General features: G+C 45.8%; 1 protein-coding gene across 2 annotated transcripts in view; it reads right to left on the bottom strand.

Annotated features, from left to right (window-relative positions):
* The window catches only part of myo10l1 (myosin X, like 1), a 46,300-nt gene that overhangs the window by 8,690 nt on the left and 17,713 nt on the right, over positions 1-19,897 (bottom strand). Inside the window, exons 5-33 of one of the 2 annotated variants that reach the window (XM_056426924.1) lie at positions 19,239-19,373; positions 18,314-18,438; positions 18,157-18,170; positions 17,951-18,035; positions 16,863-16,969; positions 16,130-16,259; positions 15,081-15,199; positions 14,843-14,989; positions 13,289-13,389; positions 12,677-12,743; positions 12,401-12,493; positions 11,976-12,044; positions 11,805-11,887; positions 11,388-11,490; positions 10,953-11,033; positions 10,734-10,858; positions 9,592-9,736; positions 9,386-9,492; positions 8,608-8,872; positions 7,704-8,495; positions 4,380-4,503; positions 4,147-4,288; positions 3,129-3,233; positions 2,927-3,022; positions 2,749-2,842; positions 1,653-1,708; positions 913-1,055; positions 352-546; positions 65-222 (exon numbers count right to left, since the gene is read on the bottom strand). In XM_056426924.1, the coding sequence (XP_056282899.1) occupies positions 65-222; positions 352-546; positions 913-1,055; positions 1,653-1,708; positions 2,749-2,842; positions 2,927-3,022; positions 3,129-3,233; positions 4,147-4,288; positions 4,380-4,503; positions 7,704-8,495; positions 8,608-8,872; positions 9,386-9,492; positions 9,592-9,736; positions 10,734-10,858; positions 10,953-11,033; positions 11,388-11,490; positions 11,805-11,887; positions 11,976-12,044; positions 12,401-12,493; positions 12,677-12,743; positions 13,289-13,389; positions 14,843-14,989; positions 15,081-15,199; positions 16,130-16,259; positions 16,863-16,969; positions 17,951-18,035; positions 18,157-18,170; positions 18,314-18,438; positions 19,239-19,373 (4,006 nt within the window). The remainder of the gene's footprint in view (positions 1-64; positions 223-351; positions 547-912; positions 1,056-1,652; positions 1,709-2,748; positions 2,843-2,926; positions 3,023-3,128; positions 3,234-4,146; positions 4,289-4,379; positions 4,504-7,703; positions 8,496-8,607; positions 8,873-9,385; positions 9,493-9,591; positions 9,737-10,733; positions 10,859-10,952; positions 11,034-11,387; positions 11,491-11,804; positions 11,888-11,975; positions 12,045-12,400; positions 12,494-12,676; positions 12,744-13,288; positions 13,390-14,842; positions 14,990-15,080; positions 15,200-16,129; positions 16,260-16,862; positions 16,970-17,950; positions 18,036-18,156; positions 18,171-18,313; positions 18,439-19,238; positions 19,374-19,897) is intronic. The other variant, XM_056426925.1, reaches the window with a different exon arrangement.

Genomic DNA, 19,897 nt, shown 5'->3' with positions numbered 1-19,897 from the left:
ACTGAGGAGTCATTGTGTGTTGATGCGTTTTAAAATCCTTGCTTAATAGCTACGTGTGTTCGACCTTGATGTCTCTGATGAGCTGCAGAGTCGGGGTCTCTATGGGGGTCTTGCTGTCTATGACTCCCTGTATGGCAGCGGTCCACCTCATGGCCTCGTTCAGCATCTTGGTGTAGAGGCGGTAGGAGTGCTTCCTCCCGTACACAATGATGTTCCAGTAACCTGCAAAATGAGGATTCAGTCAGCGATGTAGAGCCAGAATGATCTCTTTATGTGGTCTCAAACCTCCCACGTCTAATCCAGGATTAAACCCGCCCCTTTCTGCCCTCTCCTTCCCTTCTCCGTCCCCACCTGTCTCCCTGTGCACTCGCTCATCCGGCTGAATGACAGCGCAGAGGGAGTTAAGGACCAGCGTTCCCATCTTGGAGGAGCTTCGCTCGGAGCTCTTGTAGTAATCCAGGGAGTTGTGGGTCAAAACAAACCAACGCTTCTTCAGTTTCAGGGAGGTGCTCTTCGCATTCGTCTTCATCTCCTTTTGAAGCCAGCCTGGAAGGTGACGAGTCAGGAGGAGAGAGGGGAGGGGAAGCGGAGGAAAGATGTTATGTGTCCATCGAGGAACCGCATAGCTAATTATCCAAGTCATCATTTATCCCCAAGGCTATTTATATTGTGAAATAATCTCATATTGAGTTAATTGTGAGCCAAAATATGTCACATAGGGTCCTAAATACTTAGCTTCTGAAAAACCTTTGTGATATTACTTCTACTTATCCATATCTTTCTGAATGGTAAGTGTTCTGCATTGTAAATTCCTGTCTCTTTTACGGCCCCAACAAACACTTACAAAACATCTATACCTGACACTATAAGTCACTATTTCATTTTTTTTTTAAAGGTGAAATGAGTTTCCACCTCTGACGAGGAACTCCTGTCCGTCTATCCGGGCGTCTCCTTTGGGTTTCTGCAGCAGACTGATCCAGTGATGCATCTCCTCCGGCGTGTCGCTGTTGCAGTGGATCACACGGTTGGCCGTAATGATGACAAAAGAGTTGGGCCTGCAAAGGTCAAAGGATATTTTAAAAATAAAAACAAACACTGTGATATACTTCCGGACACTTCAGGGTTGACTGCATGTTGGGTCTTCCCCAAAAGGATGGGTCTTTTGGGATCAGAGTCAAATTCTGTTTAATTTTGAATTGCCAGCTTTAGTCACATTCATCATGGTCTATTGACACGACCCTCAGGGGATAAATGCTTTCTCTAGGATCAGAACAATTATTATAACGAGCTTTTATCTTCTGATTTGAAATTCAAGCAATTTGGAAAACATGAAAAAATAATAAAATGGTCCTCAACATGCAACGTGAGTCCGCATTTCCTTTTTTAAATTATATATATATTTTTAAATGTGTTTATTTGATTTTCTTTTTTTTCCCCTTCAAGGAAGAACAAGTTACAAATACAGGAAACATAAAAAACACGCTACCAGACAATAATAAAATTAAAATAATGCTACAAATAAAATACATTATATAAAATGACACTCAATACTGGATGGTACATTTGGGGTATTTAGACAGGGGGGTGCTCAGGGATTGTGCAGGGGTAATGACTGTAAGGTCACCTTTTTTTAAATTATTGATCCAACTTACCGATCGGGGTTGTCTGAAGCACAAACGGAGTCGATCAGCCCCACGTCGAGAGTTCCCTGAAGGACAAAAGGAGGGCGAGAAGAATTTATAATGTGAATCTTCGGAGCACGATTGCTTCTTCAGGGACATGTTATATATTATAATGTGATATAACTCAACATAAAGCTCTTAACTTCAGAGACACCTTTAAAGTTTAAAGTTGCCCTATTGTCCTTAGTGGGAAAAAATATCTGCGTAAAAAAATGCCATAAATATAATATATATATATAATATATCAATATATAAAAAATATAAATATAACTTCTCGTAAGCAACATGAGTAATGATCACAAGTACAAATATTCATTCATCTTTAGAATTTAAACCCTTTGAATGTCAGTTTGCAACTGTTTTTTATGAAGAATAAAGCACCACACTTATATATAATTGTCTGGATACCAAATGCGAGGGGAATCTGGGATATGTTAATAATGATCGGCAATATTTATTTGGATGCCTTGCATTAAACACATAATACAGCAGCAATGCCCCTGGGGATTTACAGCCACGGCTATAAAATATTATTATTATAATAATGATGCTCTAATGGGCAGATTTCCAATTTTTTTATTTTGTAAGTCCAATTTAAGGTTTTATATTAAGACCACAAGTGAACTATGTTGCCAATGTAAAGACACTATTTAGTAAAAAGCCCTGGTGATAAAGCCCCACTGACATCAGGACAGCAGGAAGTCTCTTCATCTTCCGCCGGAAACTAAAAACACATCTTTTCCGACTATATCTGGACTAAAACACAGATTAGCGCTTCAGTGGCTCTTAAATGACTCTTACTTATTACTTATGGTACTTTTGTAGTTTGAGTATCTTGAAGAAATGTTACTTTCAGTATTCTTGTTGTTCTCAGTTTGTACTCTTGGTTGATGCACTTATTGTAAGTCCCTTTGGATGAAAGCATCTGCTAAATGACATGTCATGTGATGTGATGTAATGACAGACAAGGGTTAAAATCAGGTCACATTGTACAGTAAAAGCCACAGAGCGTGAGGAACAACTTATACACATAACCGGCTGAGTCGTGATATTTTGAGAGACTGACCACGGCGTTCTTTGGGTTGGCCTGTTCGTGGGACATCTCCATCAGCTGCTCAGGAGTGCACACTCGCACTTTACTGAGCACATTAAACCAGCCGCTGCACGGGAAGAAAGAGGGCGTCGTCACAGGTTTATCTACTCAGTCGCTGACGTTATCGATAAAATCCCTCGAGTCGCCGCACCTTGCGTCCTCTGGTGACTCAGCAAACACCTGATAGGTCCTCTCGTCCGTCACGAGGTTCAGAGCGTTCTCCTTTTCGTGATTATTCACGATCTCCCTGCAAGAACACAAAAAGGGCACAGCTCAAAGATTCAGATGTTATATAGTTAGACAAACAGTGAATAAAGAGGAGTGTGTGTGTGTGTGCGTGTGTGTGATCTCACTTGGCAGCTCGGATGTCGATGGTTCCCTTCAGCTTCTCCTCGCTGTCGTTCTCGTAGTACATCAGTTTGCTGTCCCTCAGTACAAACCAGCGCATCTTCCAGTTCCTGAGGTCAAACAGACACAATAAAAACAAAGGCGAGACAATGCATCCCAGGCATCACATGGGTTTATGTCATGTGACTCTATAACTGACTCATGTACTTATTGGACTTTATTTCTATCTAGAATACAAAGTGAATTTTAAACATCTATGTTAAGCTTTATTTTGATGTACTTTAAGATTGTGTAGTTGTAGTAATCGGATTAGTTAATGTTCCAAATAAAATATATATATATTTATAAAAGATCACTTTTAGGACTTCGGAATAAATAACTCATATCGAGCATTATGGGGGTCGGCTGTAGCTCATGGAGATGAGGGGTCGTCCCGCTACCACAAGGTACCCGGCTCGATGCCCGCTCTCCCCATAGTCTGCATGTCGAAGTGTCCTTGAGCAAGGCACTGAACCCCCAGTGGCTCCCCGCGTGCTTCACTGCAGCCCAATCATCCTTAATAACTAAGGAGGGGTCAAATGCAGAGAAGAATTTCCCCATGGGGATCAATAAAAGTGTATATACATATATATATAGTGTTTTTGATCCTGAGTTATTATGTTATGTGTCATCATTTATATTAGCATAGTGTAATTAGAGGAGGTTGTTTATGGCAGAATAAAACCAAAACCAAGCATGAAACCTCTTTTCTGAAAAATATCTCCTTTTCTGTTTTTTTTCCGGCAGATTAAGTAGAACTAGGACTTGAGAAGTACAATCTCAGTAAGGTCAAAGTGCATCAGCTCGACGGGGACATTGCAGCCTTCCATCACTGCAGAGGACTCAAAGCCACGGATTAGACACACATGTGATCCCGACCCCTCGACGGGACACACAGAACGTTCTCAACGCCGAACCGGAGAGCACTTCCACCCGAGATTGTGATGTAAAAGCATGCAGGCTGCACTCAGTAACAACTACAACAACCTCCGGGAGAGGGTGGAGAGGCCTCCGCCCTTCTTGTGGAGCCAGCCGGACTTGAGAGACTCTTGTTTGGACCGGAACCACATGAAGGTTTCATCCTTCAGCACACACCAGCGCCTCCTCCACGGGATCATCAGACCGGCTGAGGGAGCAGAGGAAACAATCACTGTCGGGAAAACACGTTTTAACGCTTTGATCGTTGTGGTTCACGCCTGAGAAACAGCGACGCTCACCCTTCATGTAGAGGTAGCCATGGAAATAAGGGGGTCCGTTCCCATTGAGCAGGGTCACTCTGCCATTCGTCACTTCTTCATCGGTGTCCATCATGCCGTCGTGTTCGTCGTCACTGTCTGCATACTGCAACATCATACGATGACATCACTGGTTTATTTTATAAAACGACAAATCAAACAAGAAAAAGGGCGTCGCAGGACGAGACTTCTGATAAACAGAGTTCATTCTTTGGGACAGCCGCCGAGTAGCTGCTCTACATATCTGTCACACTCTGTGTGTGAGGACGCGTGTGAGTGTGTGTGAGTGTGTGTGTGAGGACGCGTGTGAGGGCGTGTGTGAGTGAGTGTGTGTGTGAGGATGCGTGTGAGGATGCGTGTGAGGATGCGTGTGAGGATGCGTGTGTGAGGGTGTGTGTGTGTGTTTGAGTGTGTGAGTGTGCGTGTGAGATACGTGTGAGGATGTGTGTGAGGATGTGTGTGAGAGTGTGTGTGTGAGGATGCGTGTGAGGGTGTGTGTGTGAGGGTGTGTGTGTGTGTTTGGCCTCCTCTGTCCTATCTGCTCTCCCCTCAACTGACTGCTTCTCACTCATGCATCCTAACTCTGCCTCCTCTCTTCCCTGTCTTCATCTCTTGATTCTCTTTGTCCTTTTAAGACACGACCGGTTCGGAAATCCTCTCCGGCTCCGTGGTTGTCGGACTGAGAGAGCCACCCTACGGCGGAAAGAAAATGGCGCAAATCGAATCAAGCGGAAGACTTGCTCTTCTATCAATCTTCTCTCCTCCTTCTCTTCCTCTATCTCTGCAGCCAAAAGCTCGTTCTACCTGACCAAAATTCAGTCTTCCTTCTCTAACCCCAAAAAACTCTTCTCTATCTTTTCCAACCTCCTTGATCCCCCTGGCCCCTCCTCCTTCCACCCTTTTGCCGAGCCACTTTGTCGACTACTTTACAAACAAGATAGACGACATACGCTCCTCCTTTACAAATCCATCTTCTATCACCTCACCAACACTAACTTCTTCATCCCCTCTTTCCTCTTTCACCTTGTCTCCCAATCAAGTTCTTAGCTTGGTGACCTCCGCCCGACCGACCACCTGCGCCCTTGACCCCGTCCCCCATTCTCCAGGCTATTGCTCCTGACCTTCTGACCTTCCTCACCCATCTTATTAACAGCTCCTCTCAACTGGCTGTTTCTAACTCTCTGAAGGAGGCGAGAGCCAACCCCCTCCTGAAGAAACCCCCGCTCCACCCGCCTGAAGTCAGCAACTCCAGACCGGTCTCTCTTCTTCCTTTCTCTCCAAAACTCTGGAGCGAGCTATCTTGAGCCAAGTGTCCTCCTATCTCCACAGTAACAACCTTCTTGACCCTCACCAGTCTGGATTCAAGGCCGGCCACTCGACAGAGACTGCCCTCCTTGCTGTCTCTGAGCAGCTTCACACTGCTAGAGCAGCCTCTCTCCTCTGTCCTTATCCTTCTCGACCTTTCTGCAGCATTTGACACCGTGAACCACCAGATCCTGATCTCTTCTCTTCAGGACCTGGGGATCTCAGGCACTGCACTCGCTCTTTCTCTTCCTACCTTAAAGACCGCACCTACGGGTAACTTGGAGAGGATCTGTGTCTGATCCTTGTCCTCTCACTACTGGGGTTCCTCAAGGCTCCGTCCTGGGTCCCTCCTCTTCTCTCTGTACACAAATTCTCTCGGCTCTGTCATTCGCTCGCATGGCTTCTCCTACCATAGCTATGCTGATGACACCCAACTGATCTTCTCGTTTCCACCGTCCGAAACACGGGTGGCGGCACGAATCTCTGCCTGTCTGACTGACATCTCTCAGTGGATGTCTGCTCACCACCTGAAGATCAACCCTGACAAGACTGAGCTACTATTCCTTCCAGGAAAGGCTCCCCACCCACGACCTGACTATCACCTTCAACAGCTCTGTGTTGGCCCCTACCCGGACTGCCAGGAACCTCGGGTGACACTCGACAGTCAACTCTCCTGACGGCCAACATCGCTGCGACGGCGTTCCTGTAGGTACATGCTGCACAACATCAGGAGAATACGTCCTCTTCTTACTCAGAAGGCGGCGCAGGTTCTGATCCAGGCTCTGGTCATTTCACGCCTCGACTACTGCAACTCCCTCCTGGCTGGTCTACCTGCTAAGGCCATCCGACCCCTGCAGCTCATCCAGAATGCAGCAGCTCGACTGGTCTTCAGCCTCCGAATTCACCCACACCACTGCGCTCCTCCGCAGTCTCCACTGGTTCCCGGTGGCTGCTCGCATCCGCTTCAAAACACTGGTCCTGGCGTGCGTGCTCTAGACGGATCGGGCCCGTCTACATCCGGGATATGGTCACACCGTACACCCGGCAACAGCCAATCGACTTGTTCCCCCTGCACCTCGAGCTAATCCCTCGAAATCCAGACTGTTTGCTGTCCTGGCTCCTCAGTGGTGGAACGAGCTCCCCACTGACATCAGGACAGCAGAAAGTCTCTACATCTTCCGTCGGAGACTGAAAACACACCTTTTCCGACTATATCTGGATTAAAACACAGATTAGGATTTCAGTGGCACTTAGATAGCACTTACTTATGGTACTTTTGTAGTTCGACTATGTTGAGGAAATGTTACTTCCTGTATTCTTGTTGTTCTTAGTTTGTACTCTAGGTTGAAATGCACTTATTGTAAGTCGCTTTGGATAAAAGCGTCTGCTAAATGACATGTAATGTAATGTAATGTAATGTGTGAGTGTGCGTGTGAGATACGTGTGAGGATGTGTGTGAGGATGTGTGTGAGAGTGTGTGTGTGAGGATGCGTGTGAGGATGTGTGTGAGGGTGTGTGTGTGTGTGTGAGTGTGTGAGAGTGTGTGAGAGTGTGTGTGAGAGTGTGCGTGTGAGGATGCGTGTGAGTGTGTGTGAGAGTGTGTGTGTGAGTGTGTGTGTGTGAGTGTGTGTGTGTGTGTGAGTGTGAGAGGATGCGTGTGATGATGCATGTGAGTGTGTGTGTGTGTGTGAGTGTGCGTGAGATGTGTGTGTGTGTGTGTGTGTGTGTGAAGATGTGTGTGTGTGTGTGAAGATGTGTGTGTGTGTGTGTGTGTGTGTGAGTGTGTGTGTGAAGATGTGTGTGTGAGTGTGTGTGTGTGAGTGTGTGAGGTGTGTGAGTGTGTGTGTGTGTGTGTGTGTGTGTGTGTGTGTGTGTGTGTGTGTGAGTGTGTGTGTGTGAGTGTGTGTGTGTGTGAGTGTGTGTGTGTGTGTGAGTGTGTGTGTGAGGATGTGTGTGTGTGTGTGTGTGTGTGTGGGGATGTGTGTGTGTGTGTGTCCTCACAGAGTCGGAGCTGCCTCTGTAGGACTCGACGCTGGTGTTGGTGCAGGTGGACTTCCTCGGGTGCTCTTCATCGGTCGCCGCGGCGCTCCCCCGGTTGCTCCCCGACGCGGAGCCGGACCCCTCCTCGTCCTCCTGGTCGTAGTCGGACTCGGTGTCGGCCGGCATGCTGTAGATGGGCTCCTCCCCGTCCCCGAGGCTCTCCACCACGCTCACCTTCCTCTCGCCGTCTGCCTTGGCTCCGTCTTTCTTCTCCCCCTCTCCTGGGGGAGGAGGAGGAGGAGGCACAAGGGAGCCGTCTCCAGGGGGAGGAGTTCCGGCAACAGCCGCGCCGTCAGCGTGGGGAGGCGGAGCAGGAGGCACCGTGCCCTCGGCAAAAGCAGGCGGAGGAGGAGGGAGGTGAGCGAAGACGTCCTGGTCGACGGGAGCGTCCGTCTCGGCGGGAGGAGGGAAGTCGGGCAGCGGGATGCACTCCTCCTCGGCGTGGAACCCCTCGTCCACCTCCTCCTCCTTCGACGCTCCCCCGGTGGCGCTCGCCGCTTTCGGCGCTCGAGCCTCGGCGGCGGCGGCGGCCACTCCCGGGGAGGCGTCCACGCCCCCGAAGTTCAGGTCGATGAGCTCCGTGGCTTTGCGCGACGCCTCCTTCTTCAGCCGCTCCAGCTCGGCGTCTCGCCGCAGCTGCAGCTCCTGCTTGGAGGACTCGCACAGCTGGGACACCTCGTCCTCCCTCTTCTTCTGCAGCCGCTCGATCTCTCGCTCCAGCTGCAGGATCTCCTCCATCTGCTGGGCCTCTCCCTAGAGGGGGGGCGAGAAGAGAAGGGGGCAGATTACGCACCAACATCCGCAGATTACAGATTATGTTAAAAACTCAAGTGTTTTTGGAGTCAAGGTATAAAAAACAACGCACTGGAGTAGAAGCACTTTCATCCGCCTTCTCCGCTCCTTCGCCCGCCGTCTTCTGCTCCTTCTCCTCTTGCTTCTTCTCTTCTTCCTCCCTCTTCTGCTTTTCCCCCCTGAGTTTTCGGACTCGCGTGCGCGCCACCTGCCCCCGCCGGTGCCTCTGCAGCACCAGCGCGGCCTGACGCTGCTTCACGAAGCGCCTGCGCTGCAAGTGCTTCCTGAAGTGCTTCTGGAGGGCGACGACGCTGGCGCGCACGCGGTGGAAGTGCTTCCTGAGAACAGAAAGGGTTGAAAACACAGACGACACGGCGAAGAAGCGTCACAGCTTCTTCCACAGAGCCGTTTCTCTTTTGAACTCTTCCCCCTCTGATCCTCACTACACCTCTCGATCCGCACCGCAGACACTTTATGCCATTTGTTGCACTCTCAAATCAATATGCACTGAATATTTTCACTAGTTTAGCAACCAGATAGTTTGTGTTTATATCTCCGCATTATTTAAATGTTAATTTCATCCGTCTACTGTTTAGTCTAATTTATCACCAATAGTACAGGTCAGGCCTCAAGCCGCCCTCTTGCAGAGCGCTTTATCTACTATAGTCTATATATACTGTATTTATTATGATACTTTCTGTTGCACTTCTGGTTGGATGCCAAACTGCATTTCGTTGCTCTGTACGTGTTCATATGTAATGACAATAAAGTTGAATCTAATCTAATAACAACTGGCGCCCGACATTGTGCAGGAATGGCCACACTTCCTGTTCCTATCCGGAGGTTCTTACTTGGCAGAGAAAGTGAGGAGGTGGGCTCGGATTATCATGGCAGCTTTGGATCGGACGTCATCTCTGTCTTTCTCTAAACGGTGCTCGAGATACTCTTTCATGAACACCTGCAGAACAATGGAGGAAGAGTAACCATTGTTACAAGTGGTGGTGGTTGACAACAATTCATAATAGCTTTCTGATGTCTGAAGACCACTAAATCTGACCTTGGTTTTGCCCAACTGCCACTCTTTCTTGGTCTTGTCATATTTGAGGAGAAGGTCTGTGCATCTCTTCTTATCATCTCCTGCTGATGATGATGATGATGATGATGATGATGATGATGATGTCTCTTTCGCAATGATTTTATACCTGGCAGAAAAGAAAGATATATTGTGAGAGATAAGAGAGATCTCAGCAAAGAAAAGGGAACACACACACACACACACACCTACCGAGAGGAGAAATCTTCACACACACACATCCTCTCACGCACACTCACACACATCTTCACACACACACACACACACACTTCAGAGACGCCTACCGAGAGGAGAAATCTTCACACACACACATCCTCACACACACTCACACACACACACACACTCACACGCATCCTCACACACACTCACACACACTTCACACACACGCACACTCACACACATCTTCACACACACACATCTTCACACACACACTCACACATCTTCACACACACACACTCTCACACACACACTCACACACATGACACGCATCCTCACACACACACACATCCTCACACACACACACACTCACACACACACACACTCGCACGCATCCTCACACACACACATCTTCACACACACACACACGCATCCTCACACACACACACACACACTCACGCTCCCTCACACACACACACACACACTCACGCTCCCTCACACACACACACACACTCACGCTCCCTCACACACACACACACACACTCACGCTCCCTCACACACACACACACACTCACGCTCCCTCACACACACACACACACACACACATGCATCCTCACACACACACACACACACTCGCACGCATCCTCACACACACACATCTTCACACACACACACGCATCCTCACACACACACACACACACACACACACTCGCACGCATCCTCACACACACACACACACACATCTTCACACACACTCGCACGCATCCTCACACACACACACATCTTCACACACACTCACACGCATCCTCACACACACACACACACACTCGCACGCATCCTCACACACACACACATCTTCACACACACTCACACGCATCCTCACACACACACACACACACACTCACACGCATCCTCACACACACACACACACACACTTCAGAGACGCCTACCGAGAGGAGAAATCTTTAAAGGTTCTGCGGACGGGGAACCCAGCGCGACGGATCTTCACAGTCTCCAACATCCCAGAATACCTCAGCTGGTTCAGGACGACTTCTGGGTCAAACACACTCGGATTCTATCAGGAAAATAAAACAGATTGCTGAGCCATGAACTTCACTCTGAAGTATCAGCGTTGATGTGAATTTGAGAACTGAGAGGAAGAGACAGACCTTTTTCATGTTGGGCTTGATGCAGCGGATGAAGAAAGGGTTGGACACGCTCAGGGTGGCCATGAGGGAATGGAGGGAGTCCTGAGGAGACCGAGCGGGGGACATATTCAAATGTGTGTGTGACCACCCGAAAAAGTGCATTTCTTCCCCATGGCAGTAAACAAATCGACCATAGTAACTCCTTCAATGATCGTTTCATGGATGAGAGGGAAAACATCTCTTACGTCTCAGTTGGGCTAAAATAACTCGTTCATCTATTAGTCCAGGGGCAGATTAATCATTTAAGTTACATATCAAAAGGCAGAAATTCACCGTTTCCAGTTGAAATGTAAGGATTTTGCTTATTTCTCCATTTCATATCACTATAAAGGGAATTTCACACGTTTTGCCAATTCCAAGTCGTTCATATGTTCTTAAAGCGCTCGCGTCGCTCACCCTGAACTGGGAGCTCACGGTGGGTTTGCGTCTGGCCGTGCCCATCTTCTCCTCGTTGTTCCTGCTGCCGACTTTCTCAAACAAGTCGTAGATGAAGTCGAGTCTGAGAGGCAACAGAAACATGACGGATTACACGCCTACATGATGTCAGTGGAAATACGAATACGGAGATTAACAAAATATGATTTGTGTTCTGGCAAAATAAAGATATTTCAGGAGAAGTATTAATGTTGACATTTTGTAATATAGGTATAGTGTTTTATTAGTCATTGTAAGAGAACAAATGTGCATCAATGATTCATATCAGCTCAAAAAAACTCAAAGCATATTTTCCTTTGAATGACACAAACGTATTACTTCAAACAAGCTCAGGAGAGTTCCAATAAACCATTTATTAAATGTGTCCGAGTGTCCTGCCTGCTGTCCTTGAGCATGTTGAGGATGTCGTCTCTGAAGGTGTCTCTGTTCTTCTCCAGGATCCCTTTGACGTCATACAGGACCTGCCACGGACAGACGTCACACAGTCATCGTCCCGCTCACAGACTACAGTTACTAATACAGAACGCCGACATGGAGCGGGTCCCTCACCTCGCCGGCATAATGTTTGATTCCAAACTGATGATCGGCGAGTCTGGGCTTGACGTAGTACGGGTTCGTCTGCAGAAAACAGGGAAACGGCACAGAAGAAATAATATAATAATAGTATAATAACTTTATTTATATAGCACCTTTAAAAGCAATGTTTACAAAGTGCTCCACAGAGAGTCAAAGCAAAATAAATGGAATAGCAAGAAACCAATATTACATTTAAAAATATATTAAAATTACAATTAAAATAACAAAATAAAAGAAATAAAAAAGTAAAAAATGTAAAGAAAAAAGAACAAAGAAAAAATTAATTTAAAAAATAAATAATAAATAAATAAATAAAAACAATTTAATAATAAAAATATATATGTGTGATGTTTTATGCCAGAGGCAGCGCAACAATTGCTCTGAAACTAAAGACCCACCGAGTGTCTGCTGTGCAACTTCTCCAGCAGCGTGACGTCTGTCCCTTTGGGGAATCGACTCTCTTCGTTCACAAGCGCCAACAAGCCCAGTTTCTAAGAGAGCGTGAGCAACACATCGAGTTCAAGCGTCAGCACCGCTTTCCAAGAGAAGGCAGTTAGTCAAGTTGGTGCTGCAAAGATTTTGACAATTTTGATGCACACAAACTGTCATCATTACGGCTCTCGACACAGTTCACGGTGTCGAGAGCCGTAGTTATGACGTGTCGATGTCCTGACCTTCTCTATGAGGTCGAGACACTCAGCATTGTCCATCCAGTCGATTGCGTCCCACTGGACACCTTCCCTGTGGAGCGTCAACAAAACAGTTAGTGAAATAATTTTTTCTGAAGAAAGAATATATTGCTAATGAATGCACTCGCTAACGAACTCTGTGGCGTCTTTCACATCCCTTCTTGAAACTTACTTTTATGAGAAAGCCTTTCCTTCAATTGAATCTTTTGAATTTGTAATACTCTTTCTGTGTCTTACATTTAAATTCCTGTTGTAATGTCATTTGTAAATCTGTTAATAAACAGTTAGAGTTATTATTATTATTATTAGCATTGCTACTATTCGTGCTATTGGTGTGATTGTTGTTGGAGCAGACATAACAATAATTATATTGCATATTTGGACAATATTTCAATTCTTAATTCTGTTTATGTGGTGACATAATGATATATTGATATTGTATTTAGATTAACGTTTGGACTTAATGTTTTTATTTGATCCCTTAAAGTTGTATTTTTGAATTTTTCATAGTGTTGTATTGAAGGGAATAACTTATTGAACACACTGGTAATGTGTACGTATCTGTTTCTGCAGGTTTGTAGAAAGGTAGAAGTTCACCTGTTGTACTCGAGCTGCTCCAGGGAGAAGATGTGCTTGTTGAAGTACTCCTGCAGTTTCTCGTTGGCGTAGTTGATGTTAAACTGCTCAAACCGATTCACCTGCAAGCAAAGACACAGCTCTGGTAAACAGATGTGAGTGGACGAGAGGACAGCTTCCAGCGAGACGGTTCAACTGTAACAGTTCAGCTCCACACCTTCTTTTTTTACCTTCGCATTGAAAATGCGGAAGGTAATGTTTTGATCGCCGTGTATTTATTTATTTGTATGCGTGTTACTCGCATAACACAAAAAGTATTAAACCGAATCACATGAAATTTGGTGGGATGATTGGTTACTGATTAGATTTTTATTTTGGGATCAATCTGGTCAAAGGTCAAGGTCAAGGCCATGAAAAGGTCAAAATCTTCTTTTTACCATAGCACGGTCAATTTTTATGTTCATAATTCAATGCCCAATCTTGTGATATGCGAAGGTATGCGCTCTACCGAGTGCCCATTCTAGTTTATTAGTTGTTTTCATCCTGTCTCACTAACTATCACGTCATTCCAGATCCTGCTTCCCACCTCGTCAGTCCAGCTCCCTTCACCTGCCTCTGGTCACTCCCTCGTTAGTCCCTCATTACCTTCACCTGGTCCTCATGCCCGTCTCACCTGTTGCCCATTCCCTCATTAGTCCCTCATTACCTTCACCTGGTCCTCATGCCCGTCTCACCTGTTGCTCACTCCCTCGTTAGTCCCTCATTACCTTCACCTGGTCCTCATGCCCGTCTCACCTGTTGCCCATTCACTCGTTAGTCCCTCATTACCTTCACCTGGTCCTCATGCCCGTCTCACCTGTTGCCCATTCCCTCGTTAGTCCCTCATTACCTTCACCTGGTCCTCATGCCTGTCTCACCTGTTGCTCATTCCCTCGTTAGTCCCTCATCACCTTCACCTGGTCCTCATGCCCGTCTCACCTGTTGCTCATTCCCTCGTTAGTCCCTCATCACCTTCACCTGGTCCTCATGCCCGTCTCACCTGTTGCTCATTCCCTCGTTAGTCCCTCATTACCTTCACCTGGTCCTCATGCCGTCTCACCTGTTGCCCATTCCCTCGTTAGTCCCTCATTACCTTCACCTGGTCCTCATGCCCGTCTCACCTGTTGCTCATTCCCTCGTTAGTCCCTCATCACCTTCACCTGGTCCTCATGCCCGTCTCACCTGTTGCTCATTCCCTCGTTAGTCCCTCATTACCTTCACCTGGTCCTCATGCCCGTCTCACCTGTTGCTCACTCCCTCGTTAGTCCCTCATCACCTTCACCTGGTCCTCATGCCCGTCTCACCTGTTGCCCATTCGCTCGTTAGTCCCTGTCTACTCAGGTTCCCTCCCTTGTCCTCTGCCAGGTTGTCTTGTGTTTTCCGACCGAGCCCTCGAGCGTTCCACAGTGTGTTTGAGTATTCTGTCTGTTCCGTTCCTGACGACGCTCTCAGTAAAGGATCTTTATTTGTATTATCTGTCTCCTGAGTCGTGAATTTGGGTCCACCCTGATCCCCCCGTGACATCAACGTTCTCACCTCAAAGTTCTCAAAGCCGAAGATGTCGAGGATGCTGATGGATTTAAAGTTTTCCTTCCCTTTGATCTTCTGATTGATCTTGAGAATGATCCAGGAGAAACATTGGGAATATAACGCCATGGCGACCGAATCCCGGGAATCAACGGCCTGTAGGGAGGAGAGCGCGAGTATGTCGGGAGGAGCCGGAGATCGATCGAGAGGGGGACGATAACTGCTGTGCGAACACGAGTATGCTGACCTGCTCTATCGTGAGTGGCGAGCAGATTTCTTCTCCTCTGAGGATGATGGAGCGCTGAGTCAGCACTTCAGACAGCTGGAAGGCGTCCAGGCCCAGCAGCTCGCTGGCGTCCGAGACCACTGAAAGATGGACAAAGACGGGTTTTGTAGTATATTTTCATCTGCTGTTTAATGTCAGATTATCCAAAAATATGCAAGTCAGGGCTCAACGTTCAATAACATGTAAGACTGTGCCTTGGCCTTGAGAGATTACGCCACTAGGTTGCAGGTTAAGAACACGGGGCGGGGGCTAGATAATTTCTAGAACATTACGTGTTTTTCACCCGTATTTAATTAGGGCCCAAAGGCCATTCAGGCATGAACCTGAGGGTTCAACGGGTCTGGGGTCAAACTTAGTTGATCAGGTTTAGGATTAGGTCATTATGCCTACTATGAACTATTCATACACTCTGTCACATTCATTGAATGTATTTAAACTCTAAATATGTCCTTCTGGTCACATGACATCTATTGTTCTGTCCATCCTGGAGAGGGATCCTCCTCTGTTGCTCTCCTGAAGGTTTCTTCCCTTTTTTTCCCCCTGAAGGGTTATTTGGGAGTTTTTCCTGGTCCGATGTGAGGTTTTGGGGCAGGGATGTCTATGTGTACAGATTGTAAAGCACTCCGAGACAAATTTGTAATTTGTGAAATTGGGCTATACAAATAAACTGAATTGAATTGAATTGAATGTGCCTGCGTATGATTGGTCCACGAAGGCCGGTAATAATAAACTCCACCTCTTTTGTTGTGTATAAAACATATGTTAAAATGTATATTCGATAGTCTTTCTCCATTCGGTGCCTGAAAGTACTCCAAACGGCCTGCAGGTGTTTGTTCCCTGACCTGTACTTAAGAATAAACTCCATATTCTGGCCAAGTGCTGTTGTCCCTCGAACCTCTTTTTTCATCAAACCTCTTCAACCCACTTCAAGATCGGCAAGCAGTAACGACAGTTTCACGACAGGAACACTTCGTTCTCCGTTCACGTTCCCTCACTCGCGTCACGCTGACCTTGCGTGGTTGTGATCTGGGCTCCTCCTGCAGTCATGAACTCGATGTTTCCCAGCTGTAAGACTCCTGACAGCAGCTTGAACATGTCTCTGATCTCCTCCTCGCCGAACTCCAGCACCTTCAGCGCCTCCTACACGCAGAGAACAGAGAGGTGCTACCGACAGCTTTTAATGCTCGTTGTCTTCGTGACAGCGAGCGTAAATTGTATATATGATGGTCGCTGATTCTGCACTTAGAGAGGCTTGACGAATGGCGTTTTCAATCTCACCTGTACAGATATTGCTACAGTCGTAAATATTTTTTAACCTCAAGATGCAATGCACGGACTTCCTGCTTATGTTACAAGATAAAACGCCAACGAAGACACTTTATCGTCTAAGACGGGGTGCAGACTTTGGGACATTTTATGGACGTCATGTCTATCAGTTGTGTTTTACCTAATGCTAACATCCCCTTGGGTTTGGACTTATGTCTCAATATATCTCCAGATCACAGTTACATGTATGCCTTCGAGTATTTCATTTAATGAGTTTCTGTTCATGATCTGCTGACGGTTTGATCAGAGGACAGATAAGCTGGAGGAAGGTCGCTATCTAACTCGTGAACTACCGTGCTTAAGTCGAGTAAACCTAGAAAGCCAGCTTGGATTACACAGATAACTTCTAGTTATATGGATGCTATCACTCGAGTCAAACTTAAATCTACTTGACAGAGAGGACTCTGTCCCACTGACCATGACGCTGTTGTACAGTTCTTTGTCATTCAGGCTCTTGTCCTTCAGACATCCCGATTGGCTGAGGTAGTGGAACGATTCGGCAGGGTCCTCCAGGAAGTAGAGGCCTGACAGAGAAAAGATCACATGATGTCAGCGGGGTGATGTTGGGAGAGATGCACGTTGAGACGGTTAACCCTCCTGTTACCTTCAAGTTTACTAACATCTTTTACCCTTGGGGTCAATTTGACCCCAGCGATTAAAACCTCCAGAAAATTATTTGAATTAATATTGTTTCCCAAGTTTATGTGTGAGGTACTTTGTTTGTTTGTTGACTACCTAAACAGCCCTTTTAAATAAATAAAATAGTTGATATTTACCTTCGCATTGAAAATGCGGAAGGTTATGTTTTGATCGCCGTGTATTTATTTATTTGTTTGCGTATTACTCGCATAACTCAAAAAGTATTAAACCGAATCGCATGAAATTTGGTGGGATGATTGGTTATTATCCTGGGACTATTTGATTAGATTTTGGGATCGATCGGGTCAAAGGTCAAGGTCAAGGTAATGAAAAGGTCAAAATCTTCTTTTTACCATAGCGCGGTCAATTTATATCCAATTGGCATGCAACTAATGCCAAAATGTTCATAATTCAATGCCCAATCTTGTGATATGCGAAGGTATGCGCTCTACCGAGTGCCCGTTCTAGTTCTTATATGTTTTACACAGTGAAAAACAGCCTGGGGTCAAATTGACCCCAAAGAACACCGATGTGTACAAGTTGTGTTCAGGACATTGAAAACATATCATGTGAATTTGATGTTTTCCCAGTTGTCCCCAATAAATTTGTAAAAGTCGTGAAATATGAAGCAAAAAAAATGATGTCAATCGTTAAAGATTGAATGGGGTCAAATTGACCCCAAAGGTAATAGGAGGGTTACCTGCACTTCCTCTGTTGTATTCAGTGAAAGCGTGTCGGTGGACGTTCTCCACAGGATCCGCTGCTGACGCTCGTTTTGTGTCGCCAGTCTGCCGTCAATGTTTCGTGAACACCGCTTCACGCCCACGACTCTGCTGATTTTTGAACATGTGTCTTGTGTTCCTTACCTTTATCTTCTTTGTTAGCTCCTGCCAGCAGAGCGTAGAAAATGTGGTAGTTTCGTTCTCCAGGGTTTTGTCGCACCACCCGGTTCTACAGCAAAATAAATGCAGCAACGCCACCATGTACATTTCATTATGAGTCACAAAGCAACGCCGACAAATCATTTCCAATAAATGTAAACTTGATATGAGCCGGCTGCAGACGGGGTTACCTTTTCCAGTAAATCTGAAAGGTAAGGAGTCAAGGAAACAACAACACAACTGAGAGCATGCACTCCTGAAGCACATCTTGTGATTCAACCACAATAGAACAGACATTCTGGTATATTTGATGCAAATATCATATTTCCTACATAAATATGAGGATACAGTCGATGACGCAGCCTCCCTGGATGTTGCCGCCCTCAGAGAAGTGAAGTTGGATGAATTTCCCAAAGCGACTGGAGTTGTTGTTGTAAACAGTCTTGGCGTTACCGAACGCTTCCATGATCGGACTGCAGAGAGTGAACACCTTTAGGAGCGCATCTTTATATATATATATATATACACTACCGTTCAAAAGTTTGAGGTCACTTAGAAATGTCTTTATTTTTCAAAGAAAAGCACTGTTTTTTCAATAAAGATAACATTAATCAAAAATACCCTCTATACATTGTTAATGTGGTAAATGACTATTCTAGGTGGAAACGTCTGGTTTCTAATGAAATATCTCCAGAGGTGTATAGAGGCCCATTTCCATCAACTATCACTCCAGTGTTCTAATGGTACATTGTGTTTGCTAATCGCCTTAGAAGACTAATGTCTGATTAGAAAACCCTTGTGCAATTATGTTAGCACAGCTGAAAACAGTTATGCTGGTGATATAAGCTATACAACTGGCCTTCCTTTGAGCTTGAAGTTTGTAGAACAAAATTAATACTTCAAATATTAATCATTATTTCTAACCTTGTCAATGTCTTGACTATATTTTCAATGAAATGTTCAATTCATTTGAGAAATAAAAGTGAGTTTTCATGGAAGACACAAAATTGTCTGGGTGACCCCAAACTTTTGAACGGTAGTGTATATACAACAATATTCTACTCCTTTCCAATGATCTATGGAAAGCTGAGTGAAGAAGCTCTCCTACGTATCTGACTTGACTGAACACATATTTTCTTTTACAAAACTTGACCTGGACTTCTGTTCATTTACTTTCGGCTTGACGGGGACTCGTCACCAAACACATTCAGACAGCTCTGGCCTCATGGGACAGAAACAGGAAGTGTTTCTTCTTCTCTCCTCTCCTCTGTACCTGCTCTGAACGATGGCCTGCTCCACTCGGGTACTTTTCTCCGATGGAGGCGTCCCGGTTGATTTTTGGCTCATCACCGACAGGAACTGGAGCAACAGTTTGGTGCTCTCCGTTTTTCCTGCCCCTGATTCACCACTGGAGAACACACACACACACACATACACTCATACAATTTAATTAAACACACTATGACCTTCTCAGACATTCCCATATCTCAACTGGTCTGGTTGTTTCATTGATGTAAAGGTTTGATAGCATTATATATTGCATTAACTCACAGTCTATCTCAATAAGGATGTAAAGTCGGACAACGTCTGAGTGCTGCTGAGAGCATGAGGAGATGTGTGACCCTGCAAATAAGCCGACAGGCCAGGAACCGTTTAAGTTTTGTTTTTGCTATCAGTTATTGTTCTTGATTTTCACCACCCAGGCGGATTCGATCTCTATTGCATCCTCTCGTCTTTCTTCATTTGATCTAAATAAGAAAAACTAAAACTCTCTCCCCAAACATTCACTGAAATCAATGTTTTAAACTTGGGAATGCAAGTCTACTTTCTTTAGTCTTTACCTTTAATTTCATTGTCATTTTCTACCTGTCACTGCTCTAAGCACACGTGGGTAAGGGAATAAATCCCCCTGCTAGCTCTCCTAAAGCTCTG

This window comes from Pseudoliparis swirei, chromosome 11 (assembly GCF_029220125.1).
Source record: "Pseudoliparis swirei isolate HS2019 ecotype Mariana Trench chromosome 11, NWPU_hadal_v1, whole genome shotgun sequence".
Classification (NCBI taxonomy): Eukaryota; Metazoa; Chordata; class Actinopteri; order Perciformes; family Liparidae; genus Pseudoliparis; species Pseudoliparis swirei.
This window is presented reverse-complemented; position numbering and strand designations above follow the sequence as displayed.